Source organism: Ictalurus furcatus, chromosome 19, assembly GCF_023375685.1.
Source record: "Ictalurus furcatus strain D&B chromosome 19, Billie_1.0, whole genome shotgun sequence".
NCBI lineage: Eukaryota > Metazoa > Chordata > Actinopteri > Siluriformes > Ictaluridae > Ictalurus > Ictalurus furcatus.
Genome location: NC_071273.1, coordinates 9352215 through 9371305, shown reverse-complemented (window position 1 = coordinate 9371305; position 19091 = coordinate 9352215). Strand labels below are relative to the sequence as shown.

Sequence of the window (19091 nt, the reverse complement as noted above, 5' to 3'; positions counted from 1 at the left end):
TATTTATTTATTTTTTATTTATGCTTCCATATCATATGCCCTTGCCAGACTAAGAAATCAAGTCCATATGAACAATGGACTTCATGAGCTTAAAAAGCATTGGCAATCTACATCTGGATTTCTGTAAAGCTGCTTCATGATAACGTCTATTGTTAAAAGTGCTATATACCCTCATCATCCACTTTAATAGGAACACCTGTACACCTGCTCTTTTATGCAGTCATCCAATCATCCAATCAGGTAGCAGCAGTGCAATACATAAAATCATGCAGATGCAGGTCAAGAGCTTCAGTTAAAGTTCACATCAAACATCAGAATGAAGAAAAAAGAAAGTGTGATCTCTGACTTTAACCGTGGCACAGTTGTTGGTACCAGATGGTCTGGTTTGAGCATTACAGGAACTGCTGCTCTCCTGAGATTTTCACACCGTTTACAAAGAATGGTGCGAGGGGAACAAAAACCTACCTATGATCACAGGGCCTGCAGGCTGAATCACCTTGTTGTTGAGCGAGATCAGAGGAGAACGACTAGACTGGTCTGAGCTGACAGGAAGTCTGTAGTAACTTAAATAAGCACTCTTAACAATCATGGTGAGCAGAGAAGCATCTCAGAATACACAACACTTCAAACCTTGAGGTGAATGAGCTACAACAGCAGACAACCACATTGAGTTCCACCCCTTTCAGGCAAGAACAGCAATCTGAGGCTATCATGGGGACAGACTCACTCAAACAGCACAGCTGAAGACTGGAAAAAGCCCAAGTGATTTTTATCTTAATCTTCAACTGTCCAGTTTGAGTGAGTGTTTGATTAGATAACTGTATGAATGTGCAGCTGTATGGGTGTTCCTAATAAAGTGAATGCTGGGTGTAAATAAAACATAATTACATTTACATTTTTGTCTTTTCATATTTTACAAAAATGGCAGCCAAAACCATCTATAATTGTACATTTACAGCCTTCCTGTCAGCGCTAACCAGTCTGGCCTTTAAAGTCTCTCATATCAACGGGCTGTTTCTACATACAGGACTCCTACTCAATGTATGTTTATTGTTTTCCCACCATTCTGTGTAACCAGTTGCCTTGCCTGAATGATCACCAAGACGTACCCTGGTTAAAGCTATAGACATCTGTGTGTGTCTCTCTTTCTTACTGTTAAAGCACACGAAGATGCATCTCTCTGTTCTGTCCCAAGTCAAATTCCCATGGTGTAGACCGGTACTTCAGTGAGTCCCCCAAGACGTCTCATAACAGCTTAGATAAGTGACACCGTTTTAGAAAAGTAACACAGCTACATAATTCACCTCACACACCGATTCTTTCGACAATGCATTGTTATAATGTTAAATGTGTGTTCTTTTAGATTACTATATTATTAGATGAGAGACACCCTGGTCTTTGTCAGAATATTCAGTGAACCACTATTCCAACTTTTTGTTCACAAGGTGTTCAAAAAGAAACACTGGTATTAACTCTACTTTTTCATCCAGCACCGATTGTCCTTTTCCTGTCAGGACTGTACGATCTGATTGTTCTCCATCTGGATGCAGTTTTATTCAATGTTGCAGAATTTCATCACAAGTGTAATGGACTGGAATGGCTTCTCAAGATAGGGACAGATAAACCAGGCCTCGGGTCTATCAATAGTCTGCAGATGCGTGTGTGAAGCTCTCACAGGAGCGGAGATGACATCAGCCGTATGTAGGTTCCCTACTTTACAGATTCACAGGGGGACAGGTGAGTGGCATTGCATAACCAAAGAACCAGGTCTCATTCACTTTCATTCATGTTCTTTTCTCCAAACCTGGACAGGACATTGTAAACCATTTTTATATGGATCACCTGAAAATAAGCACATGGAGCTTGAAAAAGAAAGGACTAAAGCTAAAGCACATTTAAAACAGACTACTAAATTAAGCCAACAATTTCAGTCTTTGAGATGATTCATGGGAGGAAAACATTATGAGCATCTTTCTAAAATAATCCTGATTCCTAGAACACACAAGCATTGCATGACAGTAAGAGAAATCCCACTTGCTCCAGTTGACATCTACCACACATATTTAAACTCTTTCCTCATGAGACCCACTTCCCAGGGATTTCCTTCTTGAACAAATCTACAACACTGATGTGGGGTTTGATAAGATAAAAAAAAAAGTTTAGGTTTCCAAAATACACTGTTTATTTCCTGGTTTCTACAACACAGTATGCTTCTTATTCAGAGTCAAGAATGAGCTGTTCACTGGAATACACACTGAAGTGAGAACATAGGGAATCCATTAACAAAAAGAAATCTATTTCAGGTTGCAGGTTAAATATTCCAATGTGCATCATAAACAATATTAGAATGAAAAATAAAAAAAAACGTCCATGCTATGTACAAAAAAAAGGGTCACGTTTTATTTTCCTGGAATTTCCACATAGACAAAGTGAGGGATGTTATGCTGCGTGTGTGACTCACACCAGTTCTCCAAGGTCTAACACACGGAATTTGTCCAGGTTATAGAAGCAGGCTTTCACCACTCGGCCTCCAAAATACCTTCCGTTCAGATCCACCACGGCTGAAAAAGAAAATGTACACATACCCAGATACAGGTTATTCGGCACACGTCCATACACATGTATCTGTAAACAAGAAGACTCATTCACAACCTTTATATAACCCTGATAAGTTCCATCCATTTTTCCATAATCGTTTATCATACACAGGGGAGCCTGGAGCCTACCCCAGAGAACTTGGGGCATAAGGTGGGGGGACACCCTGGACGTAGTGCCAAACCATCGCAGGGTACAATCACACAGATTCACACACTACGGACAATTTAGAGATGCCAATCGGCCTACAACGCATGTCTGTAGAGTGGAGGAGGAAACTAGAGTATCCAGAGGAAACCCCCGAAGCATGGGGAGAACATGCAAACTCTGCGCACACAGGGTGGCGGCAGGATTCAAACCTCCAACTCCAGAGGCATGAGGCAAACATGCTGTTGAGTTCTGGAATCTGAAGGTGAGGATTAATTCTCTGTAAGAGCATGACCCAGACATTAGTTCCAGCTGTACTTCAAATGTGCTTGTTCGAACGCATTACTTGTACGGTAGTAGCTCCACATAACCTGCGCATGATAATAAAGTGATTAAAAACATACTGTTATTTAACAAGGAAGAATGTCAGAGTTAATGAAGTTTTCTGTAAGCAACTGTTTGTTATTATTAACCTTTATGAAAGGAGTCTCAGGTGTCAGAGCTCAGTCAGTAACAGGAAAGAGTTCAGGACAGAGGATGTTGTACTTTCCGTTCTTAGTAACATGACTAAGCTGTGCCTTTATTTATTTTTTTTTTGTCTCATCAACTTCAACAGAGAGAAAACAAGGGCTGGTGAGGGAATGACTTTATAGACACTATAATGCAAGTATTAACCGGAACATGTCTCACGGACATTCCCTAACATGAAAAGCAAATATATAAACTCTTCTTTTTTCTTCCATTGCATTGTTCATTAACAAATGGCTTTGGTATAAGAGGAATAAAACACTTCAGGCCGTAATCATAAAGTAAAAAGAGGACAAGCGTATATTTTATTAGTAACCATAATGTGCTCTCCTGTTGCAAAGCAGTTTGGTTAATGCTCAAAGGATTACATTTGGTAGCCAAATTTCATTATTAACTAATTAAAGAGTGCAGATGCTCTGATTTTATTATTTTCTCTAACCGCAGGATGATGAGAATAAAAACTACCTATTTCCTGGTATGCACAACTACAGTTATAAATACCTCCAGGTCTTATGTTCTGTGTGAGAGACACCTCCATGTCCTCCTGAGAGCACCTTCATTCTTTCCATTCTTAGAAGAGTGCAGGTTGTATTGTTTACAGCCATTACAGATTATCTGTCACTCAAGTGCGTGTCATGCAAGCTGCGTCGTTCCAAGTCTGTTCTAATAATTCCATGGATGGTCTGTTTTCTGGAGAGGCCTGATCTGAACATTCATGCTCATCAGATAGTAAAGGTTTTTAAATAAATATTAGAATTGAAGTGATCCAAAATTACACATGATCCTCCACTGTAACAGATCTCCAGCAGTTTACCGTATCAGGCATTTTTATCTATAATACATGTACTAATAAGAGGTGAAGCAGAATTATAGCTAATTCTGAATAACACACTTACTACGTCCACTAAAAGGCTTGTCAAAACACACATTACCCTTTTTTTTTTTTAAAGTTTATTTTATTCACCTGGCATTAGTTTTTATACAAAGCTATTTACGTGTAATACAAAATCTAATCAAAGCAAAGATTTCAGCAGATTTGAGGATTTGAGGGTTGAACTGCCCAAAACTGGCTTGGAGTTTGAACGGACAACCTTCTGGTCACTACAGCACCTTAGTGAGCAAGCTACCACAGTCCATGTCTGAGCGAGTGATTGAATGAATAAAGTGAACTGGTTTGCTTTGCCAGTTCTCTGGAGGATATGACTCTGCAGTGGACGTGATGTAACTTATTACAAAAAAAAATAATAAAAGAGAGACGAGAGATGATGAGAAAGAGAGAGGCGGAAAGAGAACCAAGGCACCTAATTTGGAGTGTACCAGCTACAGACACAAAAAAATGTGGAGAGGAAAATGCTCACCTTTAATGGCCGACTCAACCCGTTCAAATTCCAGAAATATTCTCACCGCTTCATCATCTGGCACATCCGAGATCTGAATACACACACAAAATGTAAAGTAGACAAAAATTTGAGATGAGTTTGCACATTGCGCCATTCCTTCAACAAAAACAGTGACACAAAAACAGCTGGTCACTTTCCACACACGCATACAGTGCTGCTCGAAAGTTTGTGAACCCTTTAGAATGTTCTAGATCTATCCATACATTGCCACTCACAGATATGTAATATTGGATCATTTTCCTCAATAGATAAATGACCAAGTATAATAAACTTGTCTCATTTGTTTAATTGGGTTCTCTTTATCTACTTTTACGACGTGTGTGAAAATCTGATGATGTTTTAGGTCATATTTACACAGATATATAGAAAATTCTAAAGGGTTCACAAACTTTCAAGCACCACTGTAGGTCTGGGTCTTTGAGTTAGCATCACTATCACCACGAGAACAATTCCAGCATCTCAATTTATTTACATGAATGGCATTAAAATAAGATGTTCAAAGCAATAAAAACATCTACATGATCCTGCATGTAATTGTTGTCTCTAATGATGTGTGTGTTGTGTACTTTGATTTTGGTAAAATATGTTTTTTTAAAGACAGTAATGCAACTTAAAATCTGGCTTGTTGGTTGTTAACTTTTCACTAGTCGACCATCCATCCATTTTCTGTACCGCTTATCCTACACAGGGTCACGAGGAGCCTGGAGAATATCCCAGGGAACTTGGGGCACAAGGCGGGGGACACCCTGGACGGGGTGCACAAACACAGACACACCCATTCACACACTATGGACAATTTGGAAATGCCAATCAGCCTACAAACGCATGTCTTTGGACTGGGGGAGGAAACCCCCAAAGAATGGGGAGAACATGCAAACTCCTTGCACACAGGGCAGAAGCATGAATCGAACCCCCAACCTCAAAGGTGCAAGGTAAACGTGCTAACCACTAAGCCTTTATCGCTCTTCTGAAGAGGTTTTATTTGTGCAGCAAAGGATGCACCGAACTGCAATACAACAATATGCACGTACTGCTAATCTGACTCTAAACTAGCTGAATGGGATTAGATAGTGATGTGCAACCCCAGCGCTACACTCTCAGACGGTGCAAGGATTTTATTGAAATTTTATTTAGTTTTAATAAACAACAAAAATAACTATAAAAGGAATCTCTTCATGAGTATGCAGGAACTCGTTAAAGCAAAAGGAAGTTTTATAAAAGGCTTTTCCCAGCATGCTCTTGTGCAGTTGACCGTAGAATTAACTTCATTTAGTCTACATTATATTTCCACACACTAACAAAGTACATTTAGCCTGCTTTCTTTACCATCTGCTTTGCTGTTTTATCCAAGATTGGCGTCTTTTCTAGTAATGACAGAATTTAAGCTGTGATCCACATCAACTGCCTGTACCACTAATTACTCACCTCAAAGATTACACACTTGATGACTTTGCCATATTTCTCACACTCCTCTTTTGTTTCAGCTTCTAGATCTTCATCCACCTCTCCTCTTCCCACCATGTTCTACAAACACACACGCACACGTGTTAAAGCAATAGTTTACCCAAAAATTAATATTCTTTCATCAATTACTCACCCTCATGTTGTTCCACACCCATAAGACGTTTTTACTGAAACCGGGGAGATTTGTCCCTCCATTTACAGTCCAAGTGACCAAAACTTTCAAGCTCCAAAACGTTTCATTGGTTTAATCCCAATTGAATGCGATATGTCTGCTTTGTGTGCACAAAAAAAATCAATTTGAGTCTTTATTCACAAAATATCTTCACTTCCGCACTGATCTCCGACGCACGTTCATGAGACAACCACGACGCTGTGTGTTGTGATGCGAGAGCAGACAAGTCCTCATCTATGTCGAAGTCTGAAGACATCTTTGTTACAATGATTGTTCTATGTGACTCGGCTCGTGTACCCTGTTCCTCTGCTGTAAACAGTGCAGCGCTTCCACGTCCCCTTGTATTTCTGTTTGTCCATTAAACGTAGAGACAAATCTCCCAGGTTTCATTAAAAATGTCTTCGTTTGGAAAGACATGAGGGTGAGTAATTGATGATGGAATGTTAATTTTTGGGTGAACTATCCCTTTGAGCTCGTCAAAAGTACATAGGCGTTCACTTTTCATGTGCACACACGCTACCTTACACCACTTACCCGCAATAACACCACCTTCGTAGGGCACTTGAGGATCTCAGTCAGAGGGTTGACCTCATTCTTCTTCATATCTGCCAACAAAGGAATATAGCAGGAACCTTATGTTATGTTATAGCACAATTGTTTTTTCGATTAAACAGACATGAAGCCTAGTATTTCTCTTTGAAGAGGGCTAGAGGAGATAGTCCTGTTGTAGGATGCGATCTGCCATACATTTTACATGGAGTGTGCTAAATATAAAGGCCCATGCTCGTAAGCTATAGCAGGTAAGATACAAGGTAAGGACATGGATGTCTGCGAGATAAAGACAAAAGCCTGATGTGTAGCTATGAGAGTAATGCATTACGGAAGCCAAACCTGCTGCTCCTGAAATATAGGCAGGCGTTTCAGGCGCATTCTGACTGGCTCCTCCAGCTGAGAAACAAACACACACACACACACAGTCACAAATGATTAAACATGTTCTTAAAAATGATAACTTGAATATCAGTTTATTCAACATCGGGTTAAATAAAATTCTTATATTGTGTATGAAAGTTGAGGAGTGTTTGAGTAGTGAGTGTGCAAAAGGCCTCACTCTTTTCTGTCAAGTCTCCAACGATGATCTTCCCACCCCGTTTGCTCGTTTTCTCCACTGACAGAGCTGTACTAAGCCCCTGTTCATGCTTGCCCAGGCCCTGGCCTTCCCGAAAGCCATATTTCTGCATAATCTTGTGAGCCACCGTCCCTCTGCAGTACGTAGAGGTAGACACACACACACACACACACACACACACACACACACACACACAGTGACACATCGGACAATACAACTGAAACTCAAGACGATAGTGAGCCTTGCTAACTAAGTTAATGACTTATCTAAAGTTTGTCATATCATACTTAAACTACTTTAACTGTAACCTGCAACCTTGTGCGGCATGTGTTTTGTGAAAAATTGACCACTGTATGTTAAACATAATTCATAATGAGGTAAATGAGCAGTGTTCTAAATGACCGTTTCAGTTACAAAAAATACGAAAATGAAAAGTACGTCATTTCCCCCATTACCACAAACGTAGTCATTCGGCTGCTGACTTAGAATTCTGCGAAAGAATTGGTTGACTCAGTAATATTATTGTACATAAATAGTCTGATAAAACATCAGAACAATCAGCAGTCAGTAAATCAGATTCTCTCGCCATAATATCTGAGGAGGAAAGTGATTCGTTCAGTGTCTTTGACCCTCTCTGCTGCTGGAGTGCTGTATCATGGCAGACCCTGTGCTCTGACTCCAGCTTTAAAGTCCCCATAAAATCATAAATGAAGTTTTATGGCTTTTAGTATGAATAGGTTAGCCTTAAGGTTATCTCTATGGCAAAATTCGCATTTAAAAGATATATGCGTTCTCTCTACCACGGATACGGATCAACAATTTTGATGACATCATTCTGCACTTCAGCTTTTCTGTCCAATCAAATGCTCTCTTGAGTCTGGTGTCCCGCCCGCAACATCATAAAAATCCATGGTACTAGCTGTCAAGTACGGCTTAGCCCGGGCTGTGAGGTACGAAAAACGCGATTGATTATTTAAAAAGTGGAAGGAGCCACTCAATATGTCCCACCCTGACTTCCTGTTTCAGTGGAAACTATGTGAAGACATCGCATAATTCTGCATGTTTCAAGGCACTTCACAGAAACTTTAATAATAAATTATGACAAGCAAAAGAAAAGCATTTAAATGCACTATACTTGTATGTGTGACAATAAAGGCTGTCATTGAATCAAGTTCAGTAATATATTGAAAAAGCAAACTGTGGACACGACGTGTCCAGGTTGACGTGTCCTATGTGTTTAGGGAAGCTGTAGCTGCTTCCTGATTCTCCATAGATGAACTTCTCTCTCAGTATGGTGTATCTCATGATATACTGTATATCCTGTGTCCATCATGCTTTTTTTTTGAGAAAAGGTATATCCGAGTATTCATGCATAATTAAATTGTAAAATAATTTGTTAAATAAAGCAGGAAAGAGCAGGTAAAAGTAAGGAATAAGCATTCAGCAATGACACTGACCCCATGTTGGCCAGGAAGGAACTGGTGGGTCCTGGAGGTGAGCGTGGTCTCTCAGAATCCTCAAAAACAGGGGGTGGAATCGCTGCTTTGGACCGCTGGCGGCCTTCATCATCATACGAGTATGACGCTGACACAAGATAACACTCACAGCATGAAAATCAGTGACATTCTACCACAGACTGAATTTAAATTTGATGGACGCTCACAAACACACACACTTCGTTCTGGTTTCTGTCCTTCGCTTTTGAATTTGTCAGAAAACCCAAATATAAAAAGTTTAATATCAATTTAAAGAACGCCTAAGCACCACAAAAGGTTGTTGGATAAAGTACTGAAGCTGAGAAGATACAATGACTGTTTGTTGTTGTTTTAAATAAGTGATGTTAGCATGACAAGTAGGCCCTGGCTTTTGGCTAGGTCCAAAACCACTACAGAAGCTCTGAGTGACAAAGTGAGATACTGTCAGTTTCTCCAGGAATTTGCAATGGCAGAAATTAACGCAAAATCAAGAAAGCTCCGCAATATTTGCAGGAGCGTGCAATTTTTATAAATTAACGCAGACTTGGGCCAGGAGGTGTCATGTGACTTCACAATGCGTCAGATCACATCACGCATTCAGCCAAATCCCCGTCCAATTCACGTGCATCGAACATGAGTACAGCTTAAAGGTCTCATTTACCAACAAGTGTCACTGTGGAAGACGATGGCAATTTCGCCAGTTCAAGTAGTTTTTCCGCGACAATCATAAAAAACCTCTGTGAAATCCTGTACGGACTGTACTATGCAGTACCCTAGTGCAGATTGGGAAATAGTTTGTGTGCATGAACTTCTACATTTTAAATTATGAAACCTTAAAGAGGCAACGATTTCTTTTGCAAACTTTTTAGAAATGGGCTCTGTTGAACACCTGCTTGACAAAATAAAGACAGGTCTTGAACCGGCCACATCATGAGACAACGACTCAACCTAGTGGAGACCAGATTAAACTCCAACATGTGAGCTGTCTTACAACTGTGGCAGATAATATTAGCAATCACGTACAATACATTTGCACACTGCAACCACACACACACATGGGGGGGGCGGGGGTGTAAACAATACGAGCTGTAAACAATACACAACAGAAACAGAATTTTACTTACAGTCCTTCTCCATTAGAGATGATGGAGGTGCAATCGCAGCTCCACCCGTAACTGTGTGCCAAACAAGACGCCGGTCAGAATAAGACATATGGAATGAAAAGTAGAATTGTGTTCATTAGCTGGATGAAAAGATCAGCCTCCACCTCTCGCGATGGAGTATTTTATCAAACTTTTCAGCCATTTTGTAACGAAGAAAAAAAAATCAAACTCTTCTTTCTTTTCCAGAAATATTAAAAAGATCAAAAAGTGAGTGATTTTAGTACACTACCCTTACATACACCGTCTTCTTTTCCACTGCATTTCGAATAGATCAACAATAATTGAATTAGTATGGAATAAAACACGATGAGGTTGTGTAATGCAGTGGTTTATTCCTCTTATGGCACAATTTACCATCTCATGCCACCTGAACTATCAGGTCAGATGAACATATGAACTGAAACGATATAAATCTATATTTTGATATTCGGGTCAATATTCTTAAATACATCAGTATTCTAACGCATCGAGGGGACAGGACTCATCAATGCCATAACTTGTCGAAGCAAGATATTTATACCATGGTCTGTCTGAATACTCGATTCTGATTGGCTGGAAGGTGTGCGTTCAAACCATATAATGTACAGGTCATTCCTGTCAGTTTAATCACCGTTCTAGAAACAACCGTAACATTAGTAATATACAGTTACAGCCGCATACAGTAGCTAAACTCACAGCTTCGTTATCAGTCGAGATGTGATACAGACGCAGGTAATTCACACGCGCACAATCTCATAACTATTTATTATAATTGACGCAAATAAATGTAATCGTGTCGCACTACTTTATCTATTTGTATGATTTAGAGCAGGCAGATTTCTAGCAGCCTAAATAAAATAACATAGAACAAAAACTTACAATTGTTTTTATCCTTTCAGACAAATTTGGCGCCGCAAACATCAATGACAGCTTTAACTTGTCAACGCTGGCAAATGACCATGGTATAAAATGGGATAATCCACGGTTAGGTGTGTGTTACACGATTTTAATTGCATTCCACTTTGTGTCAGGTGTTTCTCTGCCTGCATGCTGTGCGTTAAAATCATGTAATGCACACCTAGCCGTGGATTATACCTTACATCTCAAATGCATTTGATTTGAGAATGTCAATTTGACATTCTCAAAAAACAACAACCCAGATCTGTCCTGTGCAACATAGCTAGCAAGTAAGACAGTAAGAGAGAGAAACAGCAAGTGATAACAGTGCAGAAGTTTCAGAAGACACCCACCTCTCTTCCGCTTCTCTTTCTCATACTCCTCTTCTTCATCAGAGTCTGCCTCGGCAGGGAAGCGAGAGAACCCGCTGGGTGCTCCTCCTCCTCCTTCATGACGCTCTTTGCGCTTCCTTCAGAAGTGAAAGACACCAGAGAACTTTACGGTTCAACGACCTTCAAAGGACGGGAGGTACATGTTGTATGGTTAGTGCAGAATACATGCGTACTTCTCCCTCTCCTCGATCTCCTTCTGCCGCTCCTGCTCTCTCTGCCTCTGGCGCTCCTCTCGCTGTCTTTTCACCACCTTCTCATAATCGTTGGGGAACATGGGATCATATTCGTCGGCGAGCGGGATCAGGACATCACCTGAAGAAAAGCCAGCGGGTGCAGAGTCCTGTCTCATGCACACAAACACACACATGCTGTTATGTAGAACACGTGAATAACTTAACATAAACATAATTAATATGTTCGATCGCATTTCTTGGTGCCACCTTGTGAAAAGTTGTAACTAAAGACAAATCCTGCACATGCAGTCCTCACCTTCAACCCTGCTGCTGTGTGTGGAGGCGTGTCTGAGATCTGTCTGTCATCTACGCTGCTTCCCCTCTTCAGATCGATGACTGGAGCTAGAACATTTGTCTGTCTCATCCTCTGCGTCTGCAAAACATTAATGATTCATGTGAACAAAGAACTCGGTAACATTCAAGTCGCTGTACACATTTGTACTATGAAATCATTTTAGGGAAAAATGTTACAGCATTCAACATGTAATTGGGTAAGAGTTGTTGGGTCATAAAATATAAAGGCCAATCAGGTTCCAATATGCAAATGTCTGATTTAGCAGGCAAACATAAAGGGGCATTTGCAGTTTATTTGCATATTCACAGTATCAGGATTTCATAATGATAATGTAAACATTTCTTCTGTTCGTGTCATGCAATTTATTACTGCAGATAGAAAACAATTAACAGGCTTCAACATATTTTGTTTCATTTGAACTTTACAATATATGTTTAGTTTTTGTCCAAAATAGTTTTTAGATCAAGTGACTGGGAATGCCATGTCAAAGCTTAGATGCATGTTTTAGCACAGTTTGTTCTGCTGGAAGATTCAACCATGATTCATTTATAACTTCCAAGCTTCCCAAAACTTTCAAGCTCCAAAAAAGTTCATAAAGGCATCGTAAAAGTAAATCCATTTGACTCCAGTGGTTTAATCCCAATTTTATGAAGCGATACGAATGCTTCGTTTGTGTGCGCAAAAAAAAAAAACGACCTCAAATTAAGTCTTTATTCACAAAATATCTCCCGATACAGTTCTCACGATACAGCAGGATATGGAAGTGCTGCACTGTTTACAGCAGAGGAAGAGGGACACTGTACACAAACCGAGTCACATAGAGCAATCATTGTAACAAAGATTTCTGACGATTTCCACGTAGCTCTTGCGTCAACACAACACAACACAACACGCACGCGTCGTGGTTCTCTCGTGATTCGCACGTCAGAGATAAACCACTGGAGCCACATGGATTACTTTTAGGATGCCTTTAAGAAGTTTTTGGTTACTTGGACTGTAAACAGATGGACATAAATCTCCCAAGTTTCATTAAAAACGTCTTCATTTGTGTTCCGAAGATGAACCAAAGCCTTATGGGTTTGGAACGACATGATGACATAATTTTCATTTGTGAGTGAACTATCCCTTTAACTAAAGCAATTAATCATTAACAAAAAAGACAATCACATAACAGCCTTTTTTTGTTTGTTTTTCTGACAACTGCTGTGGAAGTCGATTTTATGTATCATGCAGTTCAGAGCTACTCATGACACTCACAATACTCTGAGAAATGAACATCACGGCATAATTTATCACAACATATGAGCACATACGTGTACCTTTGCCTGTGTCAGGGCAGCTTTCTTCACTTTAAGCTGCGATTGCAGCAATTTGAAGTTCTTCGACCAGCCTTCAGTTTTTGCATCGCTGGTGGCGACCCCCAAATCATCATACAGAGACATGTTAACCTGCACATAGACATGTGGAAAGGAGAAAAATTATATCGCAACCGATTTATCAAAATATTCATTTTGATTCTCAAACAATTGGTGATTAGACTTTCCAAAAAGACTCTCAAATGATTCCTTGTTAAACATCTAGGGCAGGAAACAGAATGTAAAAATCATTCCTGTACACTCTGGTGTGTCTAAAGAGCTAAATATTAAGTTGGTCATATAATGCACTACATAGTTAACAGAAGTTACTAGTTCCTATATTGTATAGTACACTTTTGTACTTCAACCCTAATAACTAAGTCTGGATGTTGTTATTATTAAACACCACACTGCTATAGATGAACACACTTCTTCTAGTCAAACCATGACTCAATGTGCTATCCAAATTACAATTTCATACCAGCAAATATGTTTGGTATCAAGTATCTGGTATTATTACACCTATTAACCTTATAACAATACATTGTCCAATATCTAAAACATAGCTACAGCGTTGGCTAGCTGAAGGGAAAAGCAGTTAAATAAGCAGCCAACAAACACAAAACAAAACCGCAATGTGCAACGAAACCGCAGTGTTCTGAAAAACGGCTCGACTTTTCCTCTAGGAAACACTCTACTGAAGAAAAAATACCTACAAAAAGTCAAAGAGCTCAGTAAATTCCACAAAATTAGCACAACATGCTAGCTAAAACTGCGCCGTCGCGTTGTTGTCGCGTCTACATGACGTCATCAGTAAGTCCCACAATGATGACTATCCTCAGCCTTTGCTCGTTGCTTTGCTGCGCTCTAGTGGCACAATCTATATAACTCCGTACTGGTCACTTTGTTATGAACACCTATATATATATATATATATATATATATATATATATATATATATATATATATATATATATATATATATATATATATATATATATATATATATATACCTGTGCTTTCATGCAGTTATCCAATCAGCCAAATGACGTGGCGGCAGCACAACGCAGCAAATCATAGAGATACAGGTCAAGAGTTTTAGTTAATGTTCACATCAAACATCAGAACAGTTGGGGAAATTTGAGCTCAGTGACTTTGAACTTGGTGCTAGATGGGGTGTTTTAAGTATTTCGGAAAGTGCTGGTCTCCTGGGATTTTCACATACAGCAATCTCTAGAGTTTGTAATAAAACATTTTTTTATTAAATAAATAAATAAATAAAAACATTCAGTGACCAGCAGTTCTGAAACACCTTGTTGATGAGAGAGGTCGGAGGAGAATAACCAGACTGGTTTGAGCTGACAGGAAGGCTAAATTAACTCAAATAGCCACTCTTTACAACCATGGTGAGCAGAAAAGCATCTTAGAATGCAGAACACGCAAACCTACAATGGCACAAGGCCACATCAGGTTGCACTTCTGCCAGCCAAGATCAGGAACCTGATTACAGGCTCCCTAAAACTGCACAGCTGAAAGCTGGGGGGAAGCATGGCTTTTCATACATGCCCACTAGCATGGGCGGCTGTGGCTCAGGTGGTGGAGCGGGTTGTCCGTTATTCGTAGGGTTGGTGGTTCAATTCCTGGCCCACACGACTCCACATACTGAAGTGTCATTGGGCAAGACACTGAACCCCAAGTTGCTCCCGATGGCATGCTAGCACCTTGCATGGCAGCTCTGCTACCATTGGTGTGTGAGTGTGTGTGTGAATGGGTGAATTAGAAACGGTGTAAAGCGCTTTGGATAAAAGTGCTATATAAGTGCAGACCATTTACCAAAAGCACTGTGGACATCAACATTAGTAAAGGGACTTGCTGCTCTTTTCAATTGGGTCAGCTTACTGAAAAGAACCAGCTGAAGTTATTGGTCTTGGCTAATTGATCACTTAAATTGCTTAATCATTCATACTGAGTCATTAACGTGAATATCTTTTGTGACCTAGTAAGCTGTAAGAGAATGTACATAATTCGGATATGAGGATATGTTTGGGAAAAATATAAGGTCGGCACCAAAATTATTGGCACTCTTTGTAAAGATGAGTAAAATGGGATATGAAAAGTGAGATAAAAAAGAGAAATCTATTCTATAAATCTATCCATTTATTCTAATGAAATAAAAAGACCATATCAAAAATATATGAAACCCCTACAGTTATTACTTTGTGCATTTAGTACTTTGTGCAACCTCCTTTAACCAACATAAGAGCACCAAAGCTTCTATAATGCTATAATGAATTTGAATAGAGCAAGGAATCTGAGAGTACTCCTCAATAAAGAATCTCTCCAGAACCTCAGGGTCCTCGGTCCTCTCTTGTGGACTCCTCTTCAGCTCAGCCCACAGATTTTCACTGGGGTTTAGGTCAGGGAATGGGGTGGCCATAACAAATGCTTGATTCTTTGAATGGAACCTGTTATCTGTGACTCCCCCATAGTGTGTAACTGTGTTATAAACCTGTAGCAATGGCAGTAATTAGTTTCTAAATCATATCTTTATGCATCAATTCAGGGCCTCTGCTTTAAACATAAACATTCATGAGATAAAAGTGCTAGAACAGAGACAGTTGGCAGAACTTGCAGTAAACTAATTCATGTTTTATGAGCATATTATGTAATTGCTGCTATTATTTTAAATAGCTGGAATGTGAAATGTGATGCTGTTGTGGTGGCAGACAGACTGTAAAAGTGAGTATAACATGTCACTCAGTGTGGTTTTAAATGGAATGCCATTCCCTGAGGCCAGAACTGTATAGACATGCATTTTCTGCTCTGCAAAATTCAAGAATGTGAGGAAATGGAGTCGTAAAAATTTATGAATAGCAAGGAAATTCTGAATTGCACAGCATACGTATGCTTATTATGCAGTAAGTAGTAGGTACTCAATGCAACAAAATTGAGTACACCTTTCACTACTGGGATTCAAATCTTTTCATTTTTTCAATACTTCATATGCCCACCTTTATTTTTGATGACAGACTCAAGCCTCCTTAGCATGGTTGCACAAATTTCTGGAGAGATGTTCTGCTATTCTTCAGAGACAATTTTACTTTTCTCTTTAAAATACCCCAAAGGTCTTCAATTGGATTCAAGTTAGACGACATAATTGGCCAGGTCGTAGTTTTCATGTTTTTCATCTCTAGAAACTCTTGCATGATTTTGGCTGTGTGCTTTGAATCATTATCATGCTGGAATAGTCCTCTTCTGCCAAGAATCTGGAGACTGGGAGTCATTCAACAGCCAGTATTTTGGTATGTCTACAGGAATTTGTTGTGGATAAAAAATGTCATAAAATAAACATAAGGGAGACCTAGCATCCAGCAAAGGGGAGAGGAAGGACTGACGACGGGCACGTAGACACATAGAAGCGGGATTAGGCGAACATTGACAAATTGGAATTACACTTTAAAGATCTTTAAGAGCAGTAGTAGTCAAAAAAGGCAAAAAGAGGTATACGAGCTGAGCTGAGGAGTGCTAACACACACACACACACACACACACACACACACACACACACACACACACACACGCTCGTACAGTCAAGGGCGGGCAAGTAGACACAACATACACACACACTCTCTCTTTCTCATACACACACATGAATAACTTTATAAGAATAATGAAAAAGGAGTAATAAGATATTATAATATCTTATAGTAATAGAGAAACTCTCTATAAAAAAACAGAATAGTAGGATATGCAGGACAGTAGAACTGTAATGATATTAAGAAGTCGGAAGTACAGTAAACCGCTTTTCAAGTAATATAAATATATATATAAAATAAGAAATATAGAGCAAATATGAAAATAAATTATAAACTAGAAATACAGGAAAATGTAAACTTACTCATGACTCAAATGGTGAAGGTTCTTGTCTCGCAAGGAAGGCCTTAATTTTAACCATCAGGAGCCATTTATAAGGGTGGCTGAGTCAAGCTGCCCCCCCGCGAGATAACAATAAGACCAAGGTCACTCTAGATTGTTTAGTCTGTCCACTTTCTATTTTACGGGTAATTCAAATTCTCTGGTTTTGATTCTCTGGGTAACTGAAAATCTCTGGTTTTTGTTCTCTGGGTAACTGAAACTCTCTGGTTTTGACTTTCTGGGTTATCAGAAATCCCTGGGTTCTGCTTTTATGTGTAAATTGAAACCCCTGGTTTTGATTCTATGTGTAAGTGGAATAGCCCTTTTCTGGAACATAAGAGTAAGGTAGATGAGCTCTTTTTTAACCCTATTGGTAGTGAGATCATAGTCTTTTTGAAACATATGGGTTATTTACTGTGTAAGTACAGTATAAATACTGGAGCTTAAGCTCAGGGTATTGGGATCACTTCTGAGAATTCTCATCGGTGTGGATCTCGTGTGGTGGAATGGAACAATAAAGCTGGACCCTTGCTTCTTCTCACTCACGGCTGGTGTATTTTTTTCTATCTCCAACTGGGCTCAGAGGTAGATGTGAGTATTGGCTTCTATGTTGAATTTTAAGTGTTTTTGGGTAATAGGCTAAATTTGAGCCAACAAATTCATGGTGCCATCTATAAATATTGTCTCCCTACACCTTTTGCACTCATGTGACCCCATCTCATCACACTCCCACTGGCACTATGTGAGCTGTGAGCTGTGGTAGTTCTGGCCAGGTTCATGCCAAACATGCCAGACCTCATCTGAGCCGAAGAAATTTATCTTGGTCTCATCTGACCAAAAATTGTACTACCAGCATTCATCAGTGTTCTTTTTTATGTCTTTTCACAAAGTTTAATCTAGCAGTTTTGTGCTGCAGAGCAAGCAAGAGTTTTTGTTTTTGGACACCGTCCATAGAGGATGACATTATGCAATGTCCTTCACGCTGTCTGAAATTTCACAGAAAATTAGATTTCCATTGATAACCCCTGTGTCAAGTCTGAAGCGCTTGCCTGTTTGTTTTTCCGAGCTATATTGTGCAAGTACAGCACTGTCTGTTTCGTCATTCACATTTACATTTACATTTACATTTGGAGGGCAGAGGTGGCTCTGGGTTACTGATCGGAAGGTCAGGGGTTCAAGCCCCAGCACTGCCAAGCTGCCACTCTTGGGTCCTTGAGCAAAGCCCTTAACCCTCAACTGCTCACTTGTATAAATTAGGTAATTGTAAGTCGCTCTGGATATGGTCGTCTGCCAAATGCTGTAATGTAACGTAATGTATGCAAAGAAAATAATTTCTTTGTAATGTATATGTGATTAATAAAGACTCATTATGTTTACGTTTAGTTATTATTTTATGAAATAATGAACTTATGTATCTATATAATATGACATACTGGCAAAAACTCCGCTGTAGTACGTCAGTCATCCTACTAGGAGTCTAATACAACATTTAGAATATGAAAATGTCACTTGGTTGATTTATTAGTATCCAGTAAACATGTTATGAAATGTGAAAATGTATGGAATTTGATTCTCTATTGGAACGTTACTTGTCTAACCTAAAACTTATAACCTTCCTTACCACTCTGACCTGAACAAGAACCCAAATGGATCCCATTAGAAATCCTGAAGTGGTCCTACATGATATTTATGTCTTGTCCGTAGACAATTCCTGTGAATCTTATAGGGAACTGTTCCAAAATATGATATTAAAATCCTGTACAGATTTCTTATTGGAATCCCTGATTAAATTTTTATTTATTCATTTATTATTTTTTTGACAAAGGATGGTAACACGTTGTTTTTCAGGTTTTTCTGCATCCGAGAAATGAAAATCGAAAGTCAAACTGACAAGTCATACACATGAAAACTGGGGTTGAGTTCTCATTCAGGCTAATGTGGGGAAAGCAGTG

The 19091-nt window shown here is 39.4% G+C and overlaps 1 protein-coding gene across 1 annotated transcript; it reads right to left on the bottom strand.

Moving 5' to 3' along the window:
* Positions 1–2048: 2048 nt before the first annotated feature.
* rbm17 (RNA binding motif protein 17) lies at positions 2049–14080 on the bottom strand. The gene is made up of 13 exons (XM_053650707.1): positions 13941–14080; positions 13189–13317; positions 11831–11947; positions 11515–11681; positions 11303–11418; positions 10035–10085; positions 8893–9019; positions 7418–7569; positions 7198–7254; positions 6841–6911; positions 6096–6194; positions 4629–4701; positions 2049–2561 (listed from the first exon to the last, which is right to left on the bottom strand). The coding sequence occupies exons 2-13, from the start codon at positions 13309–13311 to the stop codon at positions 2458–2460; spliced, it is 1257 nt and encodes a 418-aa protein (XP_053506682.1). The 5' UTR covers positions 13312–13317; positions 13941–14080; the 3' UTR covers positions 2049–2457.
* Positions 14081–19091: the final 5011 nt, after the last annotated feature.

Coding starts and splice junctions, on each gene's coding strand:
- rbm17 (XM_053650707.1), bottom strand. CDS start 13,311: ATGTCTCTGTATGATGATTTGGGGGTCGCCACCAGCGATGCAAAAACT. Junction 11,948..13,188: donor CTGCCCTGACACAGGCAAAG/GTACACGTATGT, acceptor AATGTTTTGCAG/ACGCAGAGGATGAGACAGAC. Junction 9,020..10,034: donor ATCTCTAATGGAGAAGGACT/GTAAGTAAAATT, acceptor ATCTTGTGTCAG/CGTCATACTCGTATGATGAT.